Genomic DNA, 19,013 nt, shown 5'->3' with positions numbered 1-19,013 from the left:
TACAGGTAGCCCTCAGTTTACGCCGGGGTTAGGTTCCAGAAGGAATGGTTGTAAATCGAAACCATTGTAAATTGAAACCCAGTTTATAATGTAAGTCAATGGGAAGTGAGGGAGTTAGGTTCCAGGCCCCTCTCAAAATTGTCATAAGTAAGACCTAATACATTATTTTTAAAGCTTTGAAATGAAGACTTTAAATGCTAAACAGCATTATAAGCCTAATAAAATAATCACACAACACAGAATATATAATTAAACTAAGTTAAATGAACAAAAGCATTTGCTAAACAGCATTATAAACCTAATAAAATAATCACACAACACAGACTTCACTTGCATTTTTCTGCAAACAGTTCTTTCTATGCATTCCAATCTGGACTGATTTATAGACAGGAAGATCTTGTTCCTTTGAAATTCTCTCAATAACTCAGGTCTGGTTAAACTGATTAATTTCAGCTTGCTTGGCTTTGCTGCAACACAAGCGGACAGCTCCACCTACTGGCTATTTCAATCAATGCACTGCTTCTGAATGCTTTTCAATTGCAGTCACATGACTGGAAAAAAGGTTGTAATTCTGAAACGGTGCAAATTGAACCGTTGTAAACCGAGGGCCACCTGTATTTTGTTTTTTTAGTAAGAGCAATAAATCAAACTATAAGTAGAGAAATAGTTACTGTAAATTAGATAATTATAACTTTAAAGAAACATTAGTACATTTCAAGCTTAAAAGGACATGTAACCCAATTTTTGTCTTTCATTATTCAGATAGATAGTGAATACACATTTTTAACAACTTTCCAATTTACTTCTATTATCAAATTTGCTTTATTTTCTTGGTATCCTTTGTTGAAGAAACAGCAATGCATATTGGTAAGCCAATAACATAAGGAATATATGTGCAGCCACCAATCAGCAGCTCCTGAGCCTACCTGGTTATCCTTTTCAACAAAGGATACCAATAGATAGAAAAATTTGATAAAATATGTAAATTGTAATGTTGTTAGTACCCCAAATACTTTGAGGTATTGTAATTAATTATATATACTTATTGTATTTATAGTTAATAAATTAATTAGTTAAACTATGTTAATAATTAGCTTGTAAGTATTCATGATTTGGCCAGGGCATAGCAGATGATACGGTTTAATTTTTCTCAATTCTGAGAATCACACCACCTTTTAATAATCATTAACTAGTAATATCATAGGGAGGTGAGTAGCGGTTCCAGAACACTAACTGAAGGATATATGCTCCTGTGGGCAGAGCCAGCGTGGTGGAGAAAAGTCACTATTGGTCTAAAGATGCGATGGTTGGTCCAGGAACATGGTTAGATGGTCTGGACAGAATTTGCCCAAAAGGATAGAGGCAAAATCCTTTTTATATTTGAACCCTGATTCTCAGCCCAATGAGGAGCATTAGCTTTTGAATTCTACGCTCCCACCTTGAATCACTATTGGAGGCAAAAACAAAATGTTCTTCTAATGAATCGAAAAATAAATTCGCCTAGATTTAGAGTTCTGCATTAGCCATCCAAACCAGCGTTAGGGGGTCCTAACGCTGGTTTTTACCGCCCGCTGGTATTTAGAGTCAGTCATTAAAGGGTCTAACGCTCACTTTCCAGACGCGACTTTTCCATACCGCAGATCCCCTTACGCCAATTGCGTATCCTATCTTTTCAATGGGATCTTTCTAACGCTGGTATTTAGAGAGAAATCTAACGACAAGACTCCGGCCGCAGAGAAAAGCCAGGAGTTAAGAGCTTTCTGGGCTAACGCCGGTTCATAAAGCTCTTAACTACTGTGCTCTAAAGTACACTAACACCCATAAACTACCTATGTACCCCTAAACCGAGGCCCCCCACATCGCCGCCATTCTATTAAATTTTTTTAACCCCTAATCTGCCGACTGCACACCGCCGCCACCTACATTATCCCTATGTACCCCTAATCTGCTGCCCCTAACATCGCCAAACCCTACATAATATTTATTAACCCCTAATCTGCCTCCCCAACGTTGCCGCTACCTACCTACAATTATTATCCCCTAATCTGCCGACCGGACCTCACCGCTACTATAATAAATGTTTAACCCCTAAACCGCCTCACTCCCACCTCAAAAACCCTATAATAAATAGTATTAACCCCTAATCTGCCCTCCCTAACATCGCCGACACCTAACTTCAAGTTTTAACCCCTAATCTGCCGACCGGACCTCGCCGCTACTCTAATAAATGTCTTAACCCCTAAAGCTAAGTCTAACCCTAACACCCCCCTAAGTTAAATATAATTTAAATCTAATGAAATAAAATAAATCTTATTAAATAAATTATTCCTATTTAAAGCTAAATACTTACCTGTAAAATAAACCCTAATATAGCTACAATATAAATAATAATTATATTGTAGCTATTTTAGGATTTATATTTATTTTACAGGCAACTTTGTATTTATTTTAGCCAGGTACAATAGCTATTAAATAGTTAATAACTATTTAATAGCTACCTAGTTAAAATAATTACAAAATTACCTTTAAAATAAATCCTAACCTAAGTTACAATCAAACCTAACACTACACTATCAATAAATTAATTAAATAAACTACCTACAATTATCTACAATTAAATCAAATAAACTAAATTACAAAAAAATCCCACTAAATTACAAAAAAAACCCCACTAAATTGCAAAAAATAAAAAAAGCTTACAAGAATTTTAAACTAATTACACCTACTCTAAGCCCCCTAAAAAAATAACAAAGCCCCCCAAAATAAAAAAATGCCCTACCCTATTCTACATTAAAAAATGTAAAGCTCTTTTACCTTACCAGCCCTTAAAAGGGCCTTTTGCGGGGCATTACCCAAAGAATTCTGCTCTTTTGCCTGTTAAAAAAAACATACAATACCCCCCCCAACATTACAACCCACCACCCACATACCCCTAATCTAACCCAAACCCCCCTTAAATAAACCTAACACTAAGCCCCTGAAGATCTCCCTACCTTGTCTTCACCACGCCGGGTATCACCGATCCGTCCAGAAGAGGGTCCGAAGTCTTCATCCTATCCGGCAAGAAGAGCTCCTCCAGAGGGTCCAAAGTCTTCATCCTATCGGGCAAGAAGAGGACATCCGGACCGGCAAACATCTTCATCCAGGCGGCATCGTCTATCTTCTTCCATCTGGCGCGAATGAAGGTTATTTTAAGGGACGTCATCCAAGATGGCGTCCCTCGAATTCCGATTGGCTGATAGGATTCTATCAGCCAATCGGAATTAAGCTTGTAAAAATCTGATTGGCTGATTGAATCAGCCAATCTGATTCAAATTCAATCCGATTGGCTGATCCAATCAGCCAATCAGATTGAGCTTGCATTCTATTGGCTGTTCCGATCATCCAATAGAATGCAAGCTCAATCTGATTGGCTGATTCAATCAGCCAATCAGATTTTTCCTACCTTAATTCCGATTGGCTGATAGAATCCTATCAACCAATCGGAATTGAAGGGACGCCATCTTGGATGACGTCCCTGAAAGGAACCTTCATTCGTCGTTAGTCGTCGGGAAGAAGAGGATGGCTCCGCGTCGGCTTGACTGAAGATGGCTCCGCTCCGCTCCGGATGGATGAAGATTGAAGACGCCGCCTGGATGAAGACTTTTATCGGATTGAAGACCTCTTCAGCGCCGCCTGGATGATGACTTCATCGGATGGAAGACTTCTTCAGCGCCCCTTGGATGATGACTTTTGCCGCTCCGTATCTCCTCTTTGGTTCCATCGGTGGTCGGCTGGCTGAAGACGACTCAAGGTAGGATGATCTTCAGGGGGGTAGTGTTAGGTTTATTTAAGGGGGGTTTGGGTTAGAGTAGGGGTATGTGGGTGATGGGTTTTAATGTTGGGAGGGTTGTATTTTTATTTTACAGGCAAAAGAGCTGAATTCTTTGGGGCATGCCCCGCAAAAGGCCCTTTTAAGGGCTGGTAAGGTAAAAGAGCTGGTAACTTTTTAATTTAGAATAGGGTAGGGCATTTTTTTTTATTTTTGGGGGCTTTGTTATTTTATTAGGGGGCTTAGATTAGGTGTAAGTAGATTAAAATTGTTGTAATATTTTTTAAATGTTTGTAACTTTTTATTTTTTATTTTTTGTAACTTAGTTTTTTTTATTTTTTGTTATTTAGTTAGTTTATTTAATTGTATTTAATTGTAGTTATTTGTATTTAATTTATTTAAATAATTTAATGATAGTGTAGTGTTAGGTTTAATTGTAACTTAGGTTAGGATTTATTTTACAGGTAATTTTGTATTTATTTTAGCTAGGTAGCTATTAAATAGTTAATAACTATTTAATAGCTATTGTACCTGGCTAAAATAAATTGAAAGTTGCCTGTAAAATAAAAATAAATCCTAAGATAGCTACAATGTAATTATTATTTATATTGTAGCTATATTAGGGTTTATTTTAAAGGTAAGTATTTAGTTTTAAATAGGATTCATTTAGTTAATAAGAGTTAAATTTATTTATATGTATTTAATTAATATTTAATTTAGGGGGGTGTTAGGGTTAGTGTTAGACTTAGGTTTAGGGGTTAATAATTTTATTACAGTGGCGGCGGTGTAGGGGCGGCCAGGATAGGGGTTAAAAAATTTATTATAGGTGGCGACGGTGTAGGGGGGGCAGATTAGGGGTTAATAAGTTTAATATAGGTTGAGGCGGGGTCCGGGAGCGGCGGTTTAGGGGTTAAACTATTTATTTAGTTGCGGCGAGGTCCGGGATCCGCAGGATAGGGGTTAATAACTTTATTATAGGTGGCGGCGGTATGGGGGGGCAGGATAGGGGTTATTAGGTTTAACCGGGAGCGGCGGTTTAGGGGTTAATAAGTTTATTATAGTGGCGGAGGGGTCCGGGAGCAGCGGTTTAGGGGTTAATAAGTTTATTATAGTGGCGGCGGGGTCCGGGAGCGGCGGTTTAGGGGTTAATAAGTTTATTATAGTGGCGGCGGGGTCCGGGAGCGGCGGTTTAGGGGTTAATAAGTTTATTATAGTGGCGGTGGGCTCCGGGAGCGGTGGTTTAGGGGGTAAACACTTTATTTAGTTGCGGTGTAGGGGGGACAGATTAGGGGTGTTTAGACTCGGGGTACATGTTAGGGTGTTAGGTGTAGAAACTACCATAGGAATGAATGGGATGTCTGGCAGCAGCGAACATGAATCCCAGGGCGGCGGTTTGAAAACCAGGTACGCTGGGCCGGAAAAGTGCCGAGCGTACCTGCTAGTTTTTTGATAACTAGCAAAAGTAGTCAGATAGTGCCGCACTTGTGTGCGGAACATCTGGAGTGACGTAAGAATCGATCTGTGTCGGACTGAGTCCGGCGGATCGAAGCTTACGTCACTAAATTCTACTTTTGCCGGTATCTAGGGCTCGATAACTAAGGCGAATCAGCCTCGCCTCAAATACGCTGCGGAATTCCAGCGTATTTGAGGTAGACACGTTGATAACTAGAGGCCCAAGTTTGAGAACTGGAAGTGAATCTCCCAGGCTTCATAAGCCTAACCCTGTCCACTATCTGTCTCTAATAGGCATTAGCAGAGGTGATAACACAAGATACTGTAAAACAATAATAATTTTGTTAACAAAACATCAGTGGCATGTCTTAGATATGGAAAGTGTGGGAGGAACTGATCATTGAAAAACCATGTGGAACATTGTTATTCCCAAACATTTCAAATTAGTTTTATATATTAATTTATTTTAAGACTAAAGTAAAAACTGGAAATTACAAGATGTGGTGCCATCCTCAGACAAATGAATCATTGGAAGTAGATTTCCTATTTAAATTTTTTAGCCTAAACGGAGATACCCATTTTAAACAAAATGCAATCATTAAATCAGTGCAAATGTAATTAAATCTTTACCTTCAATGATCAGAGGTGTCCTTGTAGCAATAATAACCGCTGCTGTGGCTGGAACATTGTTGTCTGAACAGCATTTTTCAAGTACCAGCTCTGGCATATTGGAGATAAGGTCATCGTAGCTGTCAATATGTATTGGTTTGACATGGGGATTGATAAACTCAAGTTCTTCTAGGTTAACATTTGGTCCCACTGCTATGGGGAATAGATTTATGTCTGTAGAGATCTTAGTTATGACATCACTTGAAGGATTACTTGTTACCATGTAGACAAGATGCGGCACTTGGTCTCTGCTCCCTGCATCCTTGGTAAATGAGTACTCATTGAGGTAATTGAGGGCTTTTCCTGTGTTGGTAGAATTGCCTCCACTGTACTTAATCTCTCGTATCCTTTTTATGATTTCTTGTTTGGATTGTCTCTCTGAAAAAGTGTATTCAAGTGTTATAGTATAGGAATACTGTATGATTGTAATGTGTATTGTTTCTTCACTAATATCCATTTTATTTACTGTGTCTATCAGGAATTCCAAAGACTTATTAAAGTTCTCTTCTCCCACATATTTTGAACCTTCAAGCACAAAAATAATATCTGCTTGCTTGCTCCAGGGACTTCTTGTTGCAATTGATGTAGTGAGCAAACTTGGAACTGTTGCAATAGGTTCTTTGTCAAGAGGGGATACAGTCACTTTAATTTCTGGGACATTTGTTTTTTTAGTAGGAAGTGGTTTTGGTGGTTGTGGTACCAAGTCACAGAGATAATGGATAATTTCATCTCTTTTGTCAAATAATTCATATACATTCCCTAATATAAATGGTTTATTCATTGGTGATCTACTTTGGATATTCTTTATGTCGTCCATATTGACATATGGCCCTATTCCCACTGGAATCACAGTTATCTTCCTCTTGGTAACCACTGACATTATATTGGAGATGCTCTGTGGAGATGAACTGGCCGTTAATAAAATAGCAATTCTGGCTGCATTCTCTCTTGGAATTTTAAAAATATAATAAGCTGCATATTTAAGTCCTTCAAATGTTAAGGCTGTGTCACTGCCAGTATACTTTATGCCTTTAATCATTTTGATTAGCTGAGCTGGTTTCTTATTATCTTGGAGCCAGAAGATTGTCTGTATGGCTGTGTGATACTGCAGAACAGACACACGGATTCTCTTTTCTGAAATATAGATTTTTTCTAAAAAGCCAACAATAAAATTCTTGACAACTTCAAAATCATTTTCAGAAAGCTTAGATGATCCATCTATTAAGAAAAGGAGGTCCAATATTTTGCTGCAGAAAAATGTGCTTTCATCAATTACTTCAGGTTCAGGGGTAGGTGTTATTTCCTCTGGTAAAATAGTTGTGGCTTGGGTTGTTAAATGCTCCACCTTGCATTTGTTACACTGCAAGTTTTGTCCTTCACAATGGCTGTAAAGTAAAATAAATAATATTATTAAATTTGCTCTTATAGAAAGCTGACTTTGTCTATATAAAACGGCTACCAATATACACGTTTATTAGAGGCGTTCCTGCAAGTATGCAGCTGCCTATAGATAACCTTACAATTCACAACTGCAATTACAGCCTGGTGATGTCAACAAGCCCTGGAAAAATGGAAGAGCCACTCATCTACTTGAGGAAGTGGAATGGGGGGTAAGTATTCAAACCTTAGACAACGCAAAGACCCACCATCTGACAGGCAATCACCTGTTCTTTCATACAGTGTGTCTTGGGGATATAAAGTATAAACACACATTTAAAAAAAAATTAAATAAAGTTTAAAACACATCTTTGTTCTATTAAGGGGGTTCTAAGCACTTAGAGTATAACAGGTAATCAAAAATGCCAAGAGACCCCCAAGACCTCTTGTTTTATAGCTAAGAAGCCCCTATTTAAGCTTTAATAGCCAAGTGATCACTGTGGTAATAGTGATTACTATTCAATGACATAAATAAATGTCCATTTAGTTGAATATAGGCTCTTGTGAGCCCCTATGTCCAGATTAAAGTTACATAACTATAACAAAAGACCATTATTTATATGAGGATAAACCCTTCCTCTTATAATAGAGTTTAGAAAAAAAAACACACACAATGTTTATAACATTATACAAATGTAAATTTAAAAAATGCATTTATTTTACACTTACATATATAAAATAATGGTATAGTTTCATACTGCTAGATCTCTTGAAAAAAAATATGTGTGGGTTTCTCACTGAAAAATGGCCCTAAATAGCATATAAAACTGGCCCTAAATAGCATATAAAACTGGCCCTAAATAGCATATAAAACTGGCCCTAAATAGCATATAAAACTGGGCCTAAATAGCATATAAAACTGGGCCTAAATAGCATATAAAACTGGGCCTAAATAGCATATAAAACTGAGCCTAAATAGCATATAAAACTGGGCCTAAATAGCATATAAAACTGGGCCTAAATAGCATATAAAACTGGGCCTAAATAGCATATAAAACTGGGCCTAAATAGCATATAAAACTGGGCCTAAATAGCATATAGAAATGGGCCTAAATAGCATATAAAACTGGGCCTAAATAGCATATAAAACTGGGCCTAAATAGCATATAGAAATGGGCCTAAATAGCATATAAAACTGGGCCTAAATAGCATATAAAACTGGGCCTAAATAGCATATAAAACTGGGCCTAAATAGCATATAAAACTGGGCCTAAATAGCATATAGAAATGGGTCTAAATAGCATATAAAACTGGGCCTAAATAGCATATAAAACTGGGCCTAAATAGCATATAAAACTGGCCCTAAATAGCATATAAAACTGTGCCTAAATAGCATATAAAACTGGGCCTAAATAGCATATAGAAATGGGCCTAAATAGCATATAAACTGGGCCTAAATAGCATATAAAACTGAGCCTAAATAGCATATAAAACTGGGCCTAAATAGCATATAAAACTGAGCCTAAATAGCATATAAAACTGGCCCTAAATAGCATATAAAAGTGAGCCTAAATAGCATATAAAACTGGGCCTAAATAGCATATAAAACTGGGCCTAAATAGCATATAAAACTGGGCCTAAATAGCATATAGAAATGGGCCTAAATAGCATATAAAACTGAGCCTAAATAGCATATAAAACTGGGCCTAAATAGCATATAGAAATGGGCCTAAATAGCATATAAAACTGAGCCTAAATAGCATATAAAACTGGGCCTAAATAGCATATAGAAATGGGCCTAAATAGCATATAAAACTGGCCCTAAATAGCATATAAAACTGGGCCTAAATAGCATATAAAACTGGGCCTAAATAGCATATAAAACTGAGCCTAAATAGCATATAGAAATGGCCCTAAATAGCATATAAAACTGGGCCTAAATAGCATATAAAACTGAGCCTAAATAGCATATAGAAATGGCCCTAAATAGCATATAAAACTGGGCCTAAATAGCATATAAAACTGAGCCTAAATAGCATATAAAACTGAGCCTAAATAGCATATAAAACTGGGCCTAAATAGCATATAAAACTGGGCTTAAATAGCATATAAAACTGGGCCTAAATAGCATATAAAACTGAGCCTAAATAGCATAGAAAACTGGGCCTAAATAGCATATAAAACTGGGCCTAAATAGCATATAAAACTGAGCCTAATGTCATGAGATGCAGGACATATGCAGGACACAGCAATGATGGTACAACTCTATTTTATTACAGAGCATAGCAATACACATCCAGACAGGTTGATTGTACTAAACTAACTGCGAAACAGACACCGGACCTAAGCCCCGCCCACATGCTAGTGACATCACATCCTGCTCTCATCACATCTTCCCCTTTTTCAAAGGCAAAGCATACATTCGCATATATTAAATAACAAGGTACACCAACAGGGTATACAACAACATTTTGTTTTAGAACATTATAAAAACAGATAGATTAGAAAACATGAACAAATAAATTACATCCTGACTTGGACATCGGGGTAGACTACCCTAGTCCACAGTGACCATGGGATTATTCTGCCCATACTTCCGGTCACTGTTCTAGCTAAAGTCAGTCCCTGTATCGGGCCGGAAGCCTCACCACTCTTCCGCTTGATGTAACTTTGCATGAACTGTCCTCTGATACAGAAGATGGTGAACAAGAGTCTGCTGGAGGCAAAGATATATCCCCGCTATGATCTTGCTGAGGGGAAGGCACCTCTCTTAGAACAGGGGATCCCACCGGCGGTGGTACTGAGGTATCCGGTTCCAGACTCTCAGGTACAGGCTGAAGATGTCTTCGGTTACGGCGTGTAACCGTCCCTCCCTCTGTAAGGACTGTGTAAGACCTTGGTTCTGGAGAGCGGCCCACTACCGTAGCAGGCGTCTTCCATTTCTTCTCATCATCCAGTTTAATTCTGACACTTTGGCCCGCTTTCAGTTCCTGTAAAGGCCTGACAGAATGTCTCCTGTCGTAGAAGAAACGATAACCCTTTTTGGCCTCTTCATCCCTCCTAAGGACTTCGTCCCGAGGAACAGGGCCAGGCGGCTTGAAGACACCCACTGAGGGTAAAGTGGTGCGAATCTGGCGTCCTAGCATCAGCTGTGCCGGGCAAAAACCCGGTGGCTTGAATGGGCGTCGCCCTGTATGACAAGAGGGCTAGGTACGGTTCAGATTGCTTTAGAATGAATTTTGTTGTTTGAACTGCCCTTTCAGCCATTCCGTTGGCCTGCGGATAATGTGGACTTGACGTGGAATGTACAAAATCATATTTCCTGCTGAAAGCACTGAACTCTGTAGAAGCGAACTGCATGCCATTATCACTCACCAGCTCCATTGGAATGCCCCAGCGGGCGAACAGGCTCTTCAGGCGAATGATAACGGCCTGACTTGTGATATCATTCAGGGGTGCTATTTCCAAATACCTGGAATAGTAGTCGATAACAACAAGAAACTTTTTCCCGTGCAATTCGCACAAATCAGCAGCTATTTTCTGCCACGGCCACTCAGGCAGCGGAGTAGACATTAAGGGCTCCCTTCTCTGAGTAGGCCGGCGTTCCCGGCAAAAGGCACATTTAGACACGTGATTTGCAATGTCGGAGCTGATCCCAGGCCACCACACAGCTGTAGCTGCTCTTTCTCTGCACTTTGTAATGCCTAAGTGCCCATCGTGTATCCTGTTCAACATCTCCTTCCTCATGCTGACAGGAATTACAATACGGTCTTGGAACAGCACCAACCCCTCCAGCTCCGTGAGCTGCGACCTCTCTGGCTGGTAAGCATTTAAAGACATCCAGGCTGCCCGGCTCTCGGGCCAGCCATCTCTTATGTACCTTATAACTTCTTGCAGATCTGTGTCCAAATATGTCTCTTTCTTTATCTCTTCCAGTTTCCTTGAAGAAATGGACTTAGAGGCCAGAACTGAATCAACATACACTTTTACATCCGACTCTGTGGAGGATTCTTCAGCAGCAGCCAGCGGGAGCCTGGACAGTGTATCTGCCACAACCAGCTGCTTCCCCGGCACATGCACTGCCTGAACATTGAACCTGAGCAGTCTCATTAAAAGTCTCTGGCATCTCAAGGGTGTTTTGTCGATGTCATAAGAATTGATAAGAGGGACTAGCGGTTTGTGGTCAGTTTCCAGACTAAATTTCTCCAAACCCACTAGATAACGCTGAAAGCGCTCACAGGCCCAAACTGCAGCCAGGCACTCTTTCTCAATTTGAGCGTATTTTGACTCCGCAGCCGTCAGTGTGCGGGAACAGTAGGCGATGGGCTGTAGTTTGTTGTCATTCAGCTGCAGGAGTGCAGCCCCCAACCCATAACTGCTTGCATCCGCACTAACCACAGTCTTTTTTGAAGGGTCGTAGAACCCCAGCACTGGGGCAGACCCCAGCAGGGACTTAGCATGCAGGAACGCTTTTTCTTGTGAGGGTCCCCAGACCCAGGCAACATCTTTCTTAAGCAACTCTGTGATAGGGTGCAAAACTGTAGATAAATCTGGAAGAAACTTGCCCACGTAATTTACAAGGCCCAATATCTGTCTCAGCTCATGTACATCAGAAGGGCTTTTCATCTGTTCGATAGCCTGAATTTTCTCGGGGTCCGGCTTGATGCCATCCCCGTTGATGATATGCCCAAAGTAGCATAATTCAGTTTTCCTAAAATGACATTTTTCTTTATTCAGCTTCAGCCCAGACTCTTTGATAGCCTGCAGCACACAACTCAAACGCTGATCATGCTCCTCCACTGTAGACCCATACACTAGAATGTCGTCCATGACGACTGCTGTGCCCACGTGGCCACTCAGGAGAGAACTCATTTCCCTCTGAAAGATCTCAGGAGCGGAGGATATCCCAAAAGGAAGTCTGCAGAAGCAGAACCGACCTACCGGAGTGATAAAGGTAGTCAGTTTGCGGCACTTTGGATCCAGGGGGATCTGCCAAAAGCCACTAGAAGCGTCTAATGTGGAAAAGAACTTCGCCCCAGCCAACTTCGGGGCTATATCTTCCAATGTCGGCAGCACAAATCTCTCCCTCTTCACTGCCTCATTCAACCTTTTCAGGTCCACACAGATGCGCACCTTTCCATTTTTCTTTGCAACTGGAACAATGGGGGCACACCAATCAGTTGCTTCAATAACCTCTTCAATAACCCCCATAGACTTCATGCGCATGAGCTCTTTCTCCACTTGAGGCATGAGCGGGAACGGAATTCTACGAGGAGTAGAAATACTGTACGGGACTGCGTCACTTTTAAGTGCTATACGGACAGGTTTGCAGCTCAGTAGGCCCAACTCGCCAAACATATCTTCAGAGATCTCATTCACTCTGGCCACGAGGCCCAAGTCACAGGCTGCTTTTCTGCTCAATAAACTGTTAACACACTGACCTCGGATCACATGCACCCACATGGTGAACTTCCTTTGTTTGTACTCACAGCTGGCAAGAAATTTCCCCACACAATCAATGCGGCCACCAGGACTATGAACATTTGTAGTGACCTTCGCCAGCTGGGGCTGTCGAGGCAGTTTCATAAATTCAGCAAAAGACATTACAGTGATATCCGCTCCTGTGTCAATCTTAAAATCAACTTTGGCTCCCATTACAGTAAAGGTAACTTTCCAATCTTCCTCTGAGCTTGTCCGTTCCACAACAGACCCCACAAAAGACACTTCCTGACCCTCCTGGTCACTGTCCACCTGCATCTCCTTAATGTATTCAGTTTTACACACCGCTTCAAAATGGCCTATTCTGTTACATTTTCTGCATCTTTTATCTCTGGCCGGGCATATAGCACTCTGATCATGAGCCCGGTAGCACCGTGTGCATCGGCCATGTTGCGCCCATCCACTTCTAGGCCTTTCCAGTACTTTAGATCTACCGCTCACACTGTGCCTTTCACTAGTAATTTTCCTAGACTGTTGCACTTCATCCACAATACTCTCAGACCTCAGATCAGCACTTTGCTTTTTCACCAGTTCACTCTGGCGGGCCATCCTAATAGCCCCGTCTAACGTTAAATCAGGCTCTAACTGCAGCTTCAGGGAGACTTCAGCATCTGCAATTCCAATAACTATTCTGTCTCTGATTTGCTCTTCTTTAGCAACACCAAACTCACAGAATTCAGCTAATTCATACAGGCTGCGCACAAATGACTCCACAGATTCTCCCACACGCTGATTACGTTTGTGAAAACAAGCTCTCTCATGAATCACATTTCTTTTGGGCACGAAGTGGGCACTGAGTTTATCCATAACTATATCAAAGTTAACTTCTTCCCCTTCTTGGAAAGTAAAAGCATTGAACACTGGCTCTACATCTTTCCCCATAGAATATAAAAGAGAATTAACTTGTACTTCACCACTCTCCTTGTTCAGTTTGGATGCAATCCTGAAGCGCTGAAACCGCTGACGCCATGTGGGCCAAGCTGCAGGCTGAGAAAAGTCAAAAGGCTCAGGTGGGGTAAACTTTGACATTGCAATCGATCAGAAACAGAAGCGCAGTCCAGAACTTCTGACACCATGTCATGAGATGCAGGACATATGCAGGACACAGCAATGATGGTACAACTCTATTTTATTACAGAGCATAGCAATACACATCCAGACAGGTTGATTGTACTAAACTAACTGCGACACAGACACCGGACCTAAGCCCCGCCCACATGCTAGTAAACTGGGCCTAAATAGCATATAAAACTGGGCCTAAATAGCATATAAAACTGGGCCTAAATAGCATATAAAACTGAGCCTAAATAGCATATAAAACTGGGCCTAAATAGCATATAAAACTGGGCCTAAATAGCATATAAAACTGAGCCTAAATAGCATATAAAACTGGGCCTAAATAGCATATAAAACTGGGCCTAAATAGCATATAAAACTGAGCCTAAATAGCATATAAAACTGAGCCTAAATAGCATATAAAACTGGGCCTAAATAGCATATAAAACTGAGCCTAAATAGCATATAGAAATGGGCCTAAATAGCATATAAAACTGGGCCTAAATAGCATATAAAACTGGGCCTAAATAGCATATAAAACTGGGCCTAAATAGCATATAAAACTGGGCCTAAATAGCATATAGAAATGGGCCTAAATAGCATATAAAACTGGGCCTAAATAGCATATAAAACTGAGCCTAAATAGCATATAGAAATGGGCCTAAATAGCATATAAAACTGCAAAAAAGCTCAGGGGGAAAATAGCTCAGCTGTTAAAAGGTTAAAGTAAAAATGACAGCATCCACATTATCATAGGCTTGGCTTCTCCACACCATTATCAGAAATACACTGGGCAAAATGTATCATAATTGCAGGTGGGCAGGCTCACAAGTAGAGAACCTGTGTGTCTGCAATCGCCATTAGCAATGCTGCATTGTGTGGTGAAATGTAACATTGCACAATAACTTTCTTGTGCAAAATTACCCCAAACAATAAAGTGTAAGGGTATTTGATCTTGCCATCTCTAACGTGGGGGAAAGGCAAAAGAAGCAGGGACAGTGAAGTCAAGATTAAACTTTCATGATTCAGATAGGGCCTGCAATTTTAAACAACTTTCCAATTTGCTTTTATCATCGAATTTGCTTTGTTCTCTTAATATTTTTTGTTGAAGGGTAAACCTTGGTAGGATCATAGACTGATTTATAAGTCTTTCAAGGCCACCTCTTATTTCAGTCCATTTTAATAGCTTTTCACAGCTAGATAGGGCTAGTTCATGTGATCCATATATATATATATATATAACATTGTGCTCACTCCAGTGGAGTTATGCATGAGTCAGCACTAATTTAATGAAATGCAAGTTTGTTAAAAGCACTGAGATAAGGGGAGAGTCTGCAGAAGCTTAGATACAAGGTGATCACAGAGGTAAAAAGTGTATTAATATAATAGTGTTGGTTATGCAAAACTGGGGAATTGGTGATAAAGGGATTATCTATCTTAAAAAAAAATCAAGCAGACTGTGCCTTTGATAAATTTACCCCAGTGTATACTAATGTACAGCTCCTGACTGGCTAGAAATGGTCAAATGAGGCTAGAACTGAGGATGGCATTAATTTAATACTATTTTATGCACAATAAATATGTGTCAGTTTATTGCCTCTGTAAATTTTTACTCTTGCCCTGGCCATTGCTATCCGACAAGACAAGACCATGAGTGCATAATTAATCCCTTGTGTACTAGAGCAGCAATAGCAATGTTGTTTATTGGACTCCTGAAACAAAACTCACAGATCTATGATTGCTCAGACTGCTTATAGCCTTTCTTATACACAGAAGTTAGTTAATATTTCATTCACGGATCTGACAGTATGCAGGGTCACTGCAGGCAAAGGGCAGCAGGCGACAGCTTGCAGCACAGGGAAACCATTAAGTATCTGAAAAGCTAGAAAGTCAAAAATGTCAATGCCGCACAATTTCGGCGCCATTACTTTTTGTAAAAAAAATGCTATTTAGAAAGTTGTCCTTTACAGTTCAATAGTCTAAGAGAATACTTCTTTTTGGGAAAAAAACCCAGTTTTGCAGACTTCAGAGAGAGTGTGTGAGGACAACATTCATGTCCTTATTAAAGGGACAGTCAAGTCCAAAAAAAACTTTCATGTTTCAAATAGGGCATGTAATGTTAAACAACTTTCCAATTTACTTCTATCACCAATTTTGCTTTGTTCTCTTGGTATTCTTAGTTAAAAACTAAATCTAGGAAGGCTCGTATGATAATGTCTAAGCCCTTGAAGGCCGCCTCTTATCACATGCTTTTTTATTTGCTTTTCACAACAGGGGAGAGCTAGTTCATGTAAACCCTATAGATAACACTATGATCACGCCTGTGACTTGTGGCAGACACAGCACTAATTGGCTAAAATGAAAGTCAATAGATAATAAATAAAATGTCATTTGATCAGGGGGCTGTCAGAAGATGCTTAGATACAAGGTAATCACAGAGGTAAAAAGTATATTAATATAACTGTGTTGGTTATGCAAAACTGGGGAATGGGTAACAAAGGGATTATCCATCTTTTTAAACAACAACAATTCTGGTGTTGACTGTCCCTTTAAATGGACAATTTGATACCAAAAAAAATCACATGTTCTAATTTGTTACAATGTGTCCGATATGCATTACTGATCAAAGCTTACTATATATAAAGTCCTGCTTAGGAGCCAAGCGTATTGAAGTTCCCAGGTAGGAAGATTCTGGTGATTGCACACATAGCAAATACTAAACTAAACCTATTAACCCCTAAACCGCTGGCCCCCCACATTGCAACTACTTAACTAAACCTATTATCATCTAAACCGCCAGCCCCCCACATCGCAACTACTATAATAAAGCTTTTAACCCCAAATCGCCGGTCCCCCACATTGCAACTACTATAATAAAGCTATTAACCTCTAAACCGCTGCCCCCCCTACATTGCAACTACTAAACTAAACATATCAACCCCTAAACCACCCCCCCATCACGACACACTAAATTAAACTATTAACCCCTAAACCTAACACCCCCTAACTTTAAATTAAAGTTACAATATACTAAATACCTTAAAATAAATAAAAACTTACCTGTGAATAAAAAAAACTAAGCTTAAACATTACTATTTTAAAAAACTAAAATAGATGAAAAATAAAAAAACAAAGTTACAAAATTAAAAAATCCTAACACTACGAAAAAACAGAAAAACAAACACTAAAAATAAAAAAACTAACATTACGAAAAAAAACTAAAATTACGAGAAATAAAAAAAATCTAAGATTACAAAAATAATAAACGAAATTATCCAAAATAATACAAATGAAACCTAATCTAATACCAATATAAAAACAAAAAAGCCACCCCAAAATAAAAACACCCCCTAATTTAACAATAAACTACCATTAGCCCTTAAAAGGGCCTTTTTGTAGGGCATTGCACTAAGTTAAACAGCTCTTTTACATAAAACAAAATTACAAAGTACCCCCCCACCCAACCAACCCCCCCCCAAAAAAAAACTAAGTCTAAAAAAACTAAGCTACCCATTGCCCCTAAAGGGGCATTTGTATGGGCATTGCCTTTAAAAGAGCAATCAGCTCTTTAGTGCCTATTAAAAAAATTAAAAAGCCCTAATCTGAACCCCCTCCCAAAAAAAATAAATAACACTAACCCCAAAATCAAAATCATCCAGGTGGCAACAAGTCTTCATCCAGGCGGCGACATCTTCATCCATCGTGGGGGCATCTTCTATCTTCATACCCTTTTATATATGGGGTACCTTGCATTCCTATTGGCTGAAATATTCAAATCAGCCAATAGGATGAGAGCTGCTTAAATCCTATTGGCTGTTCAAATCAGCCAAATAGGATTTAAACAACTCTCATCCTTTGGCTCATTTAAAAAATGTCAGCCAATAGGAATGCAAGGTACCCCAAATATAAAAGTGGTATCTTGCATTCAATCTTCAGTGTACGGCGGAGATTGCATGAAGAGGAGCCTCCACACCACCAAGGACTGCCGCCGCTGAGGACCACGGCTCCGGATCCGCACATCAGGGAAGACCGCCCCACACTTCCGGGAAGAAGATAGAAGATGGTCCAGCACTGGATGAAGTTGGAGCCGTCTGGAAGAAGACCTTCACCGCCGGACTTCAGGAACTGTGAGTACCTATTTAGGGGTTAGACTTAGTTTTTTTTTTTTTTTAGATTAGGGATTTTTTATTTTAATGGGCAGCAAAAGAGCTTTTAAGGACAATGCCCATACAAATGCCCCTTTAGGGTAATTTAGGTTTATTTAGAGTTAGTTTTTTTTATTTTGGGGGGTTTGTTGGGTTACTGTTAGGAGGTACTTTGTTCTTCTTTTAGGTAAAGGAGCTGATTGCTTCAGGGCAATGCAAAACAAAAGGCCCTTTTAAGGTCTATTTGTAGTGTATTGTTAGATTAGGGGGTGTTTTTATTTTGGGGTGGCTTTTTTGTTTTTATAGGGGTATATATTAGATTAGGTTTAATTTTTATTATTTTAGATAATTTTGTTTATTATTTTTTGTAATTTTTGTGTTTGTTTTTTTGTAATAATAGTTTTTTATTTTTTCGTAGTGTTAGGATTTTACATTTTGTAACTTAGTTTAATTATTTTTATTATAGTTATGTTAGGTTTATTTATATTTTGCGTTTATTTATTTTTATCTCACAGGTAAGTTTTTATTTATTTTAAGATAGCTATATTGTAACTTTAATTTAAAGTTACAGGGGTGTTAGGTTTAGGGGTTAATAGTTTAATTTAGTGTGTTGCAATGTGGGGGGCCGGCAATTTAGGGGTTAATAGGTTTAATTTAGTAGTTGCAATGTGGGGGCTGGTGGTTTAGGGGTTAATAGCTTTATTATAGTAGTTGCGATGTGGAGGGCCAGTGTTTAGGGTTTAATAGGTTTATTTAGGTGTTAGCAATGCGAGGGGTGGCGGTTTAGGGGTTAATCACTTTATTTAGTGTAGGTGATGTCAGAGGCAGCGGATTAGGGGTATTTAGACTAGGGTTTTATGTTAGGGTGTTAGGTTTTTACCTTCTTTTCCCCATAGACATCAATAGGGATTGCGTTATAGCGATCGCCATTCCGCAACCGCAGGTGTTAGTTTTTTTTCTAACACTTTCTTTACATTGATGTCTATGGGGAAAACGTGCATGAG

At 39.3% G+C, this 19,013-nt stretch overlaps 1 protein-coding gene across 1 annotated transcript in view; it reads right to left on the bottom strand.

The window, feature by feature from the left end:
* Positions 1-19,013, bottom strand: part of VWF (von Willebrand factor) — a 424,292-nt gene that overhangs the window by 201,662 nt on the left and 203,617 nt on the right. Inside the window, exon 28 of the mRNA XM_053718732.1 lies at positions 5,894-7,317. Within this exon, the coding sequence (XP_053574707.1) occupies positions 5,894-7,317 (1,424 nt within the window). The remainder of the gene's footprint in view (positions 1-5,893; positions 7,318-19,013) is intronic.

Source organism: Bombina bombina, chromosome 6 (assembly GCF_027579735.1).
Source record: "Bombina bombina isolate aBomBom1 chromosome 6, aBomBom1.pri, whole genome shotgun sequence".
Lineage (NCBI taxonomy): Eukaryota > Metazoa > Chordata > Amphibia > Anura > Bombinatoridae > Bombina > Bombina bombina.
The sequence above is the reverse complement of the archived record's forward strand: the minus strand, read 5'-3'. Positions and strand labels throughout refer to the sequence as shown.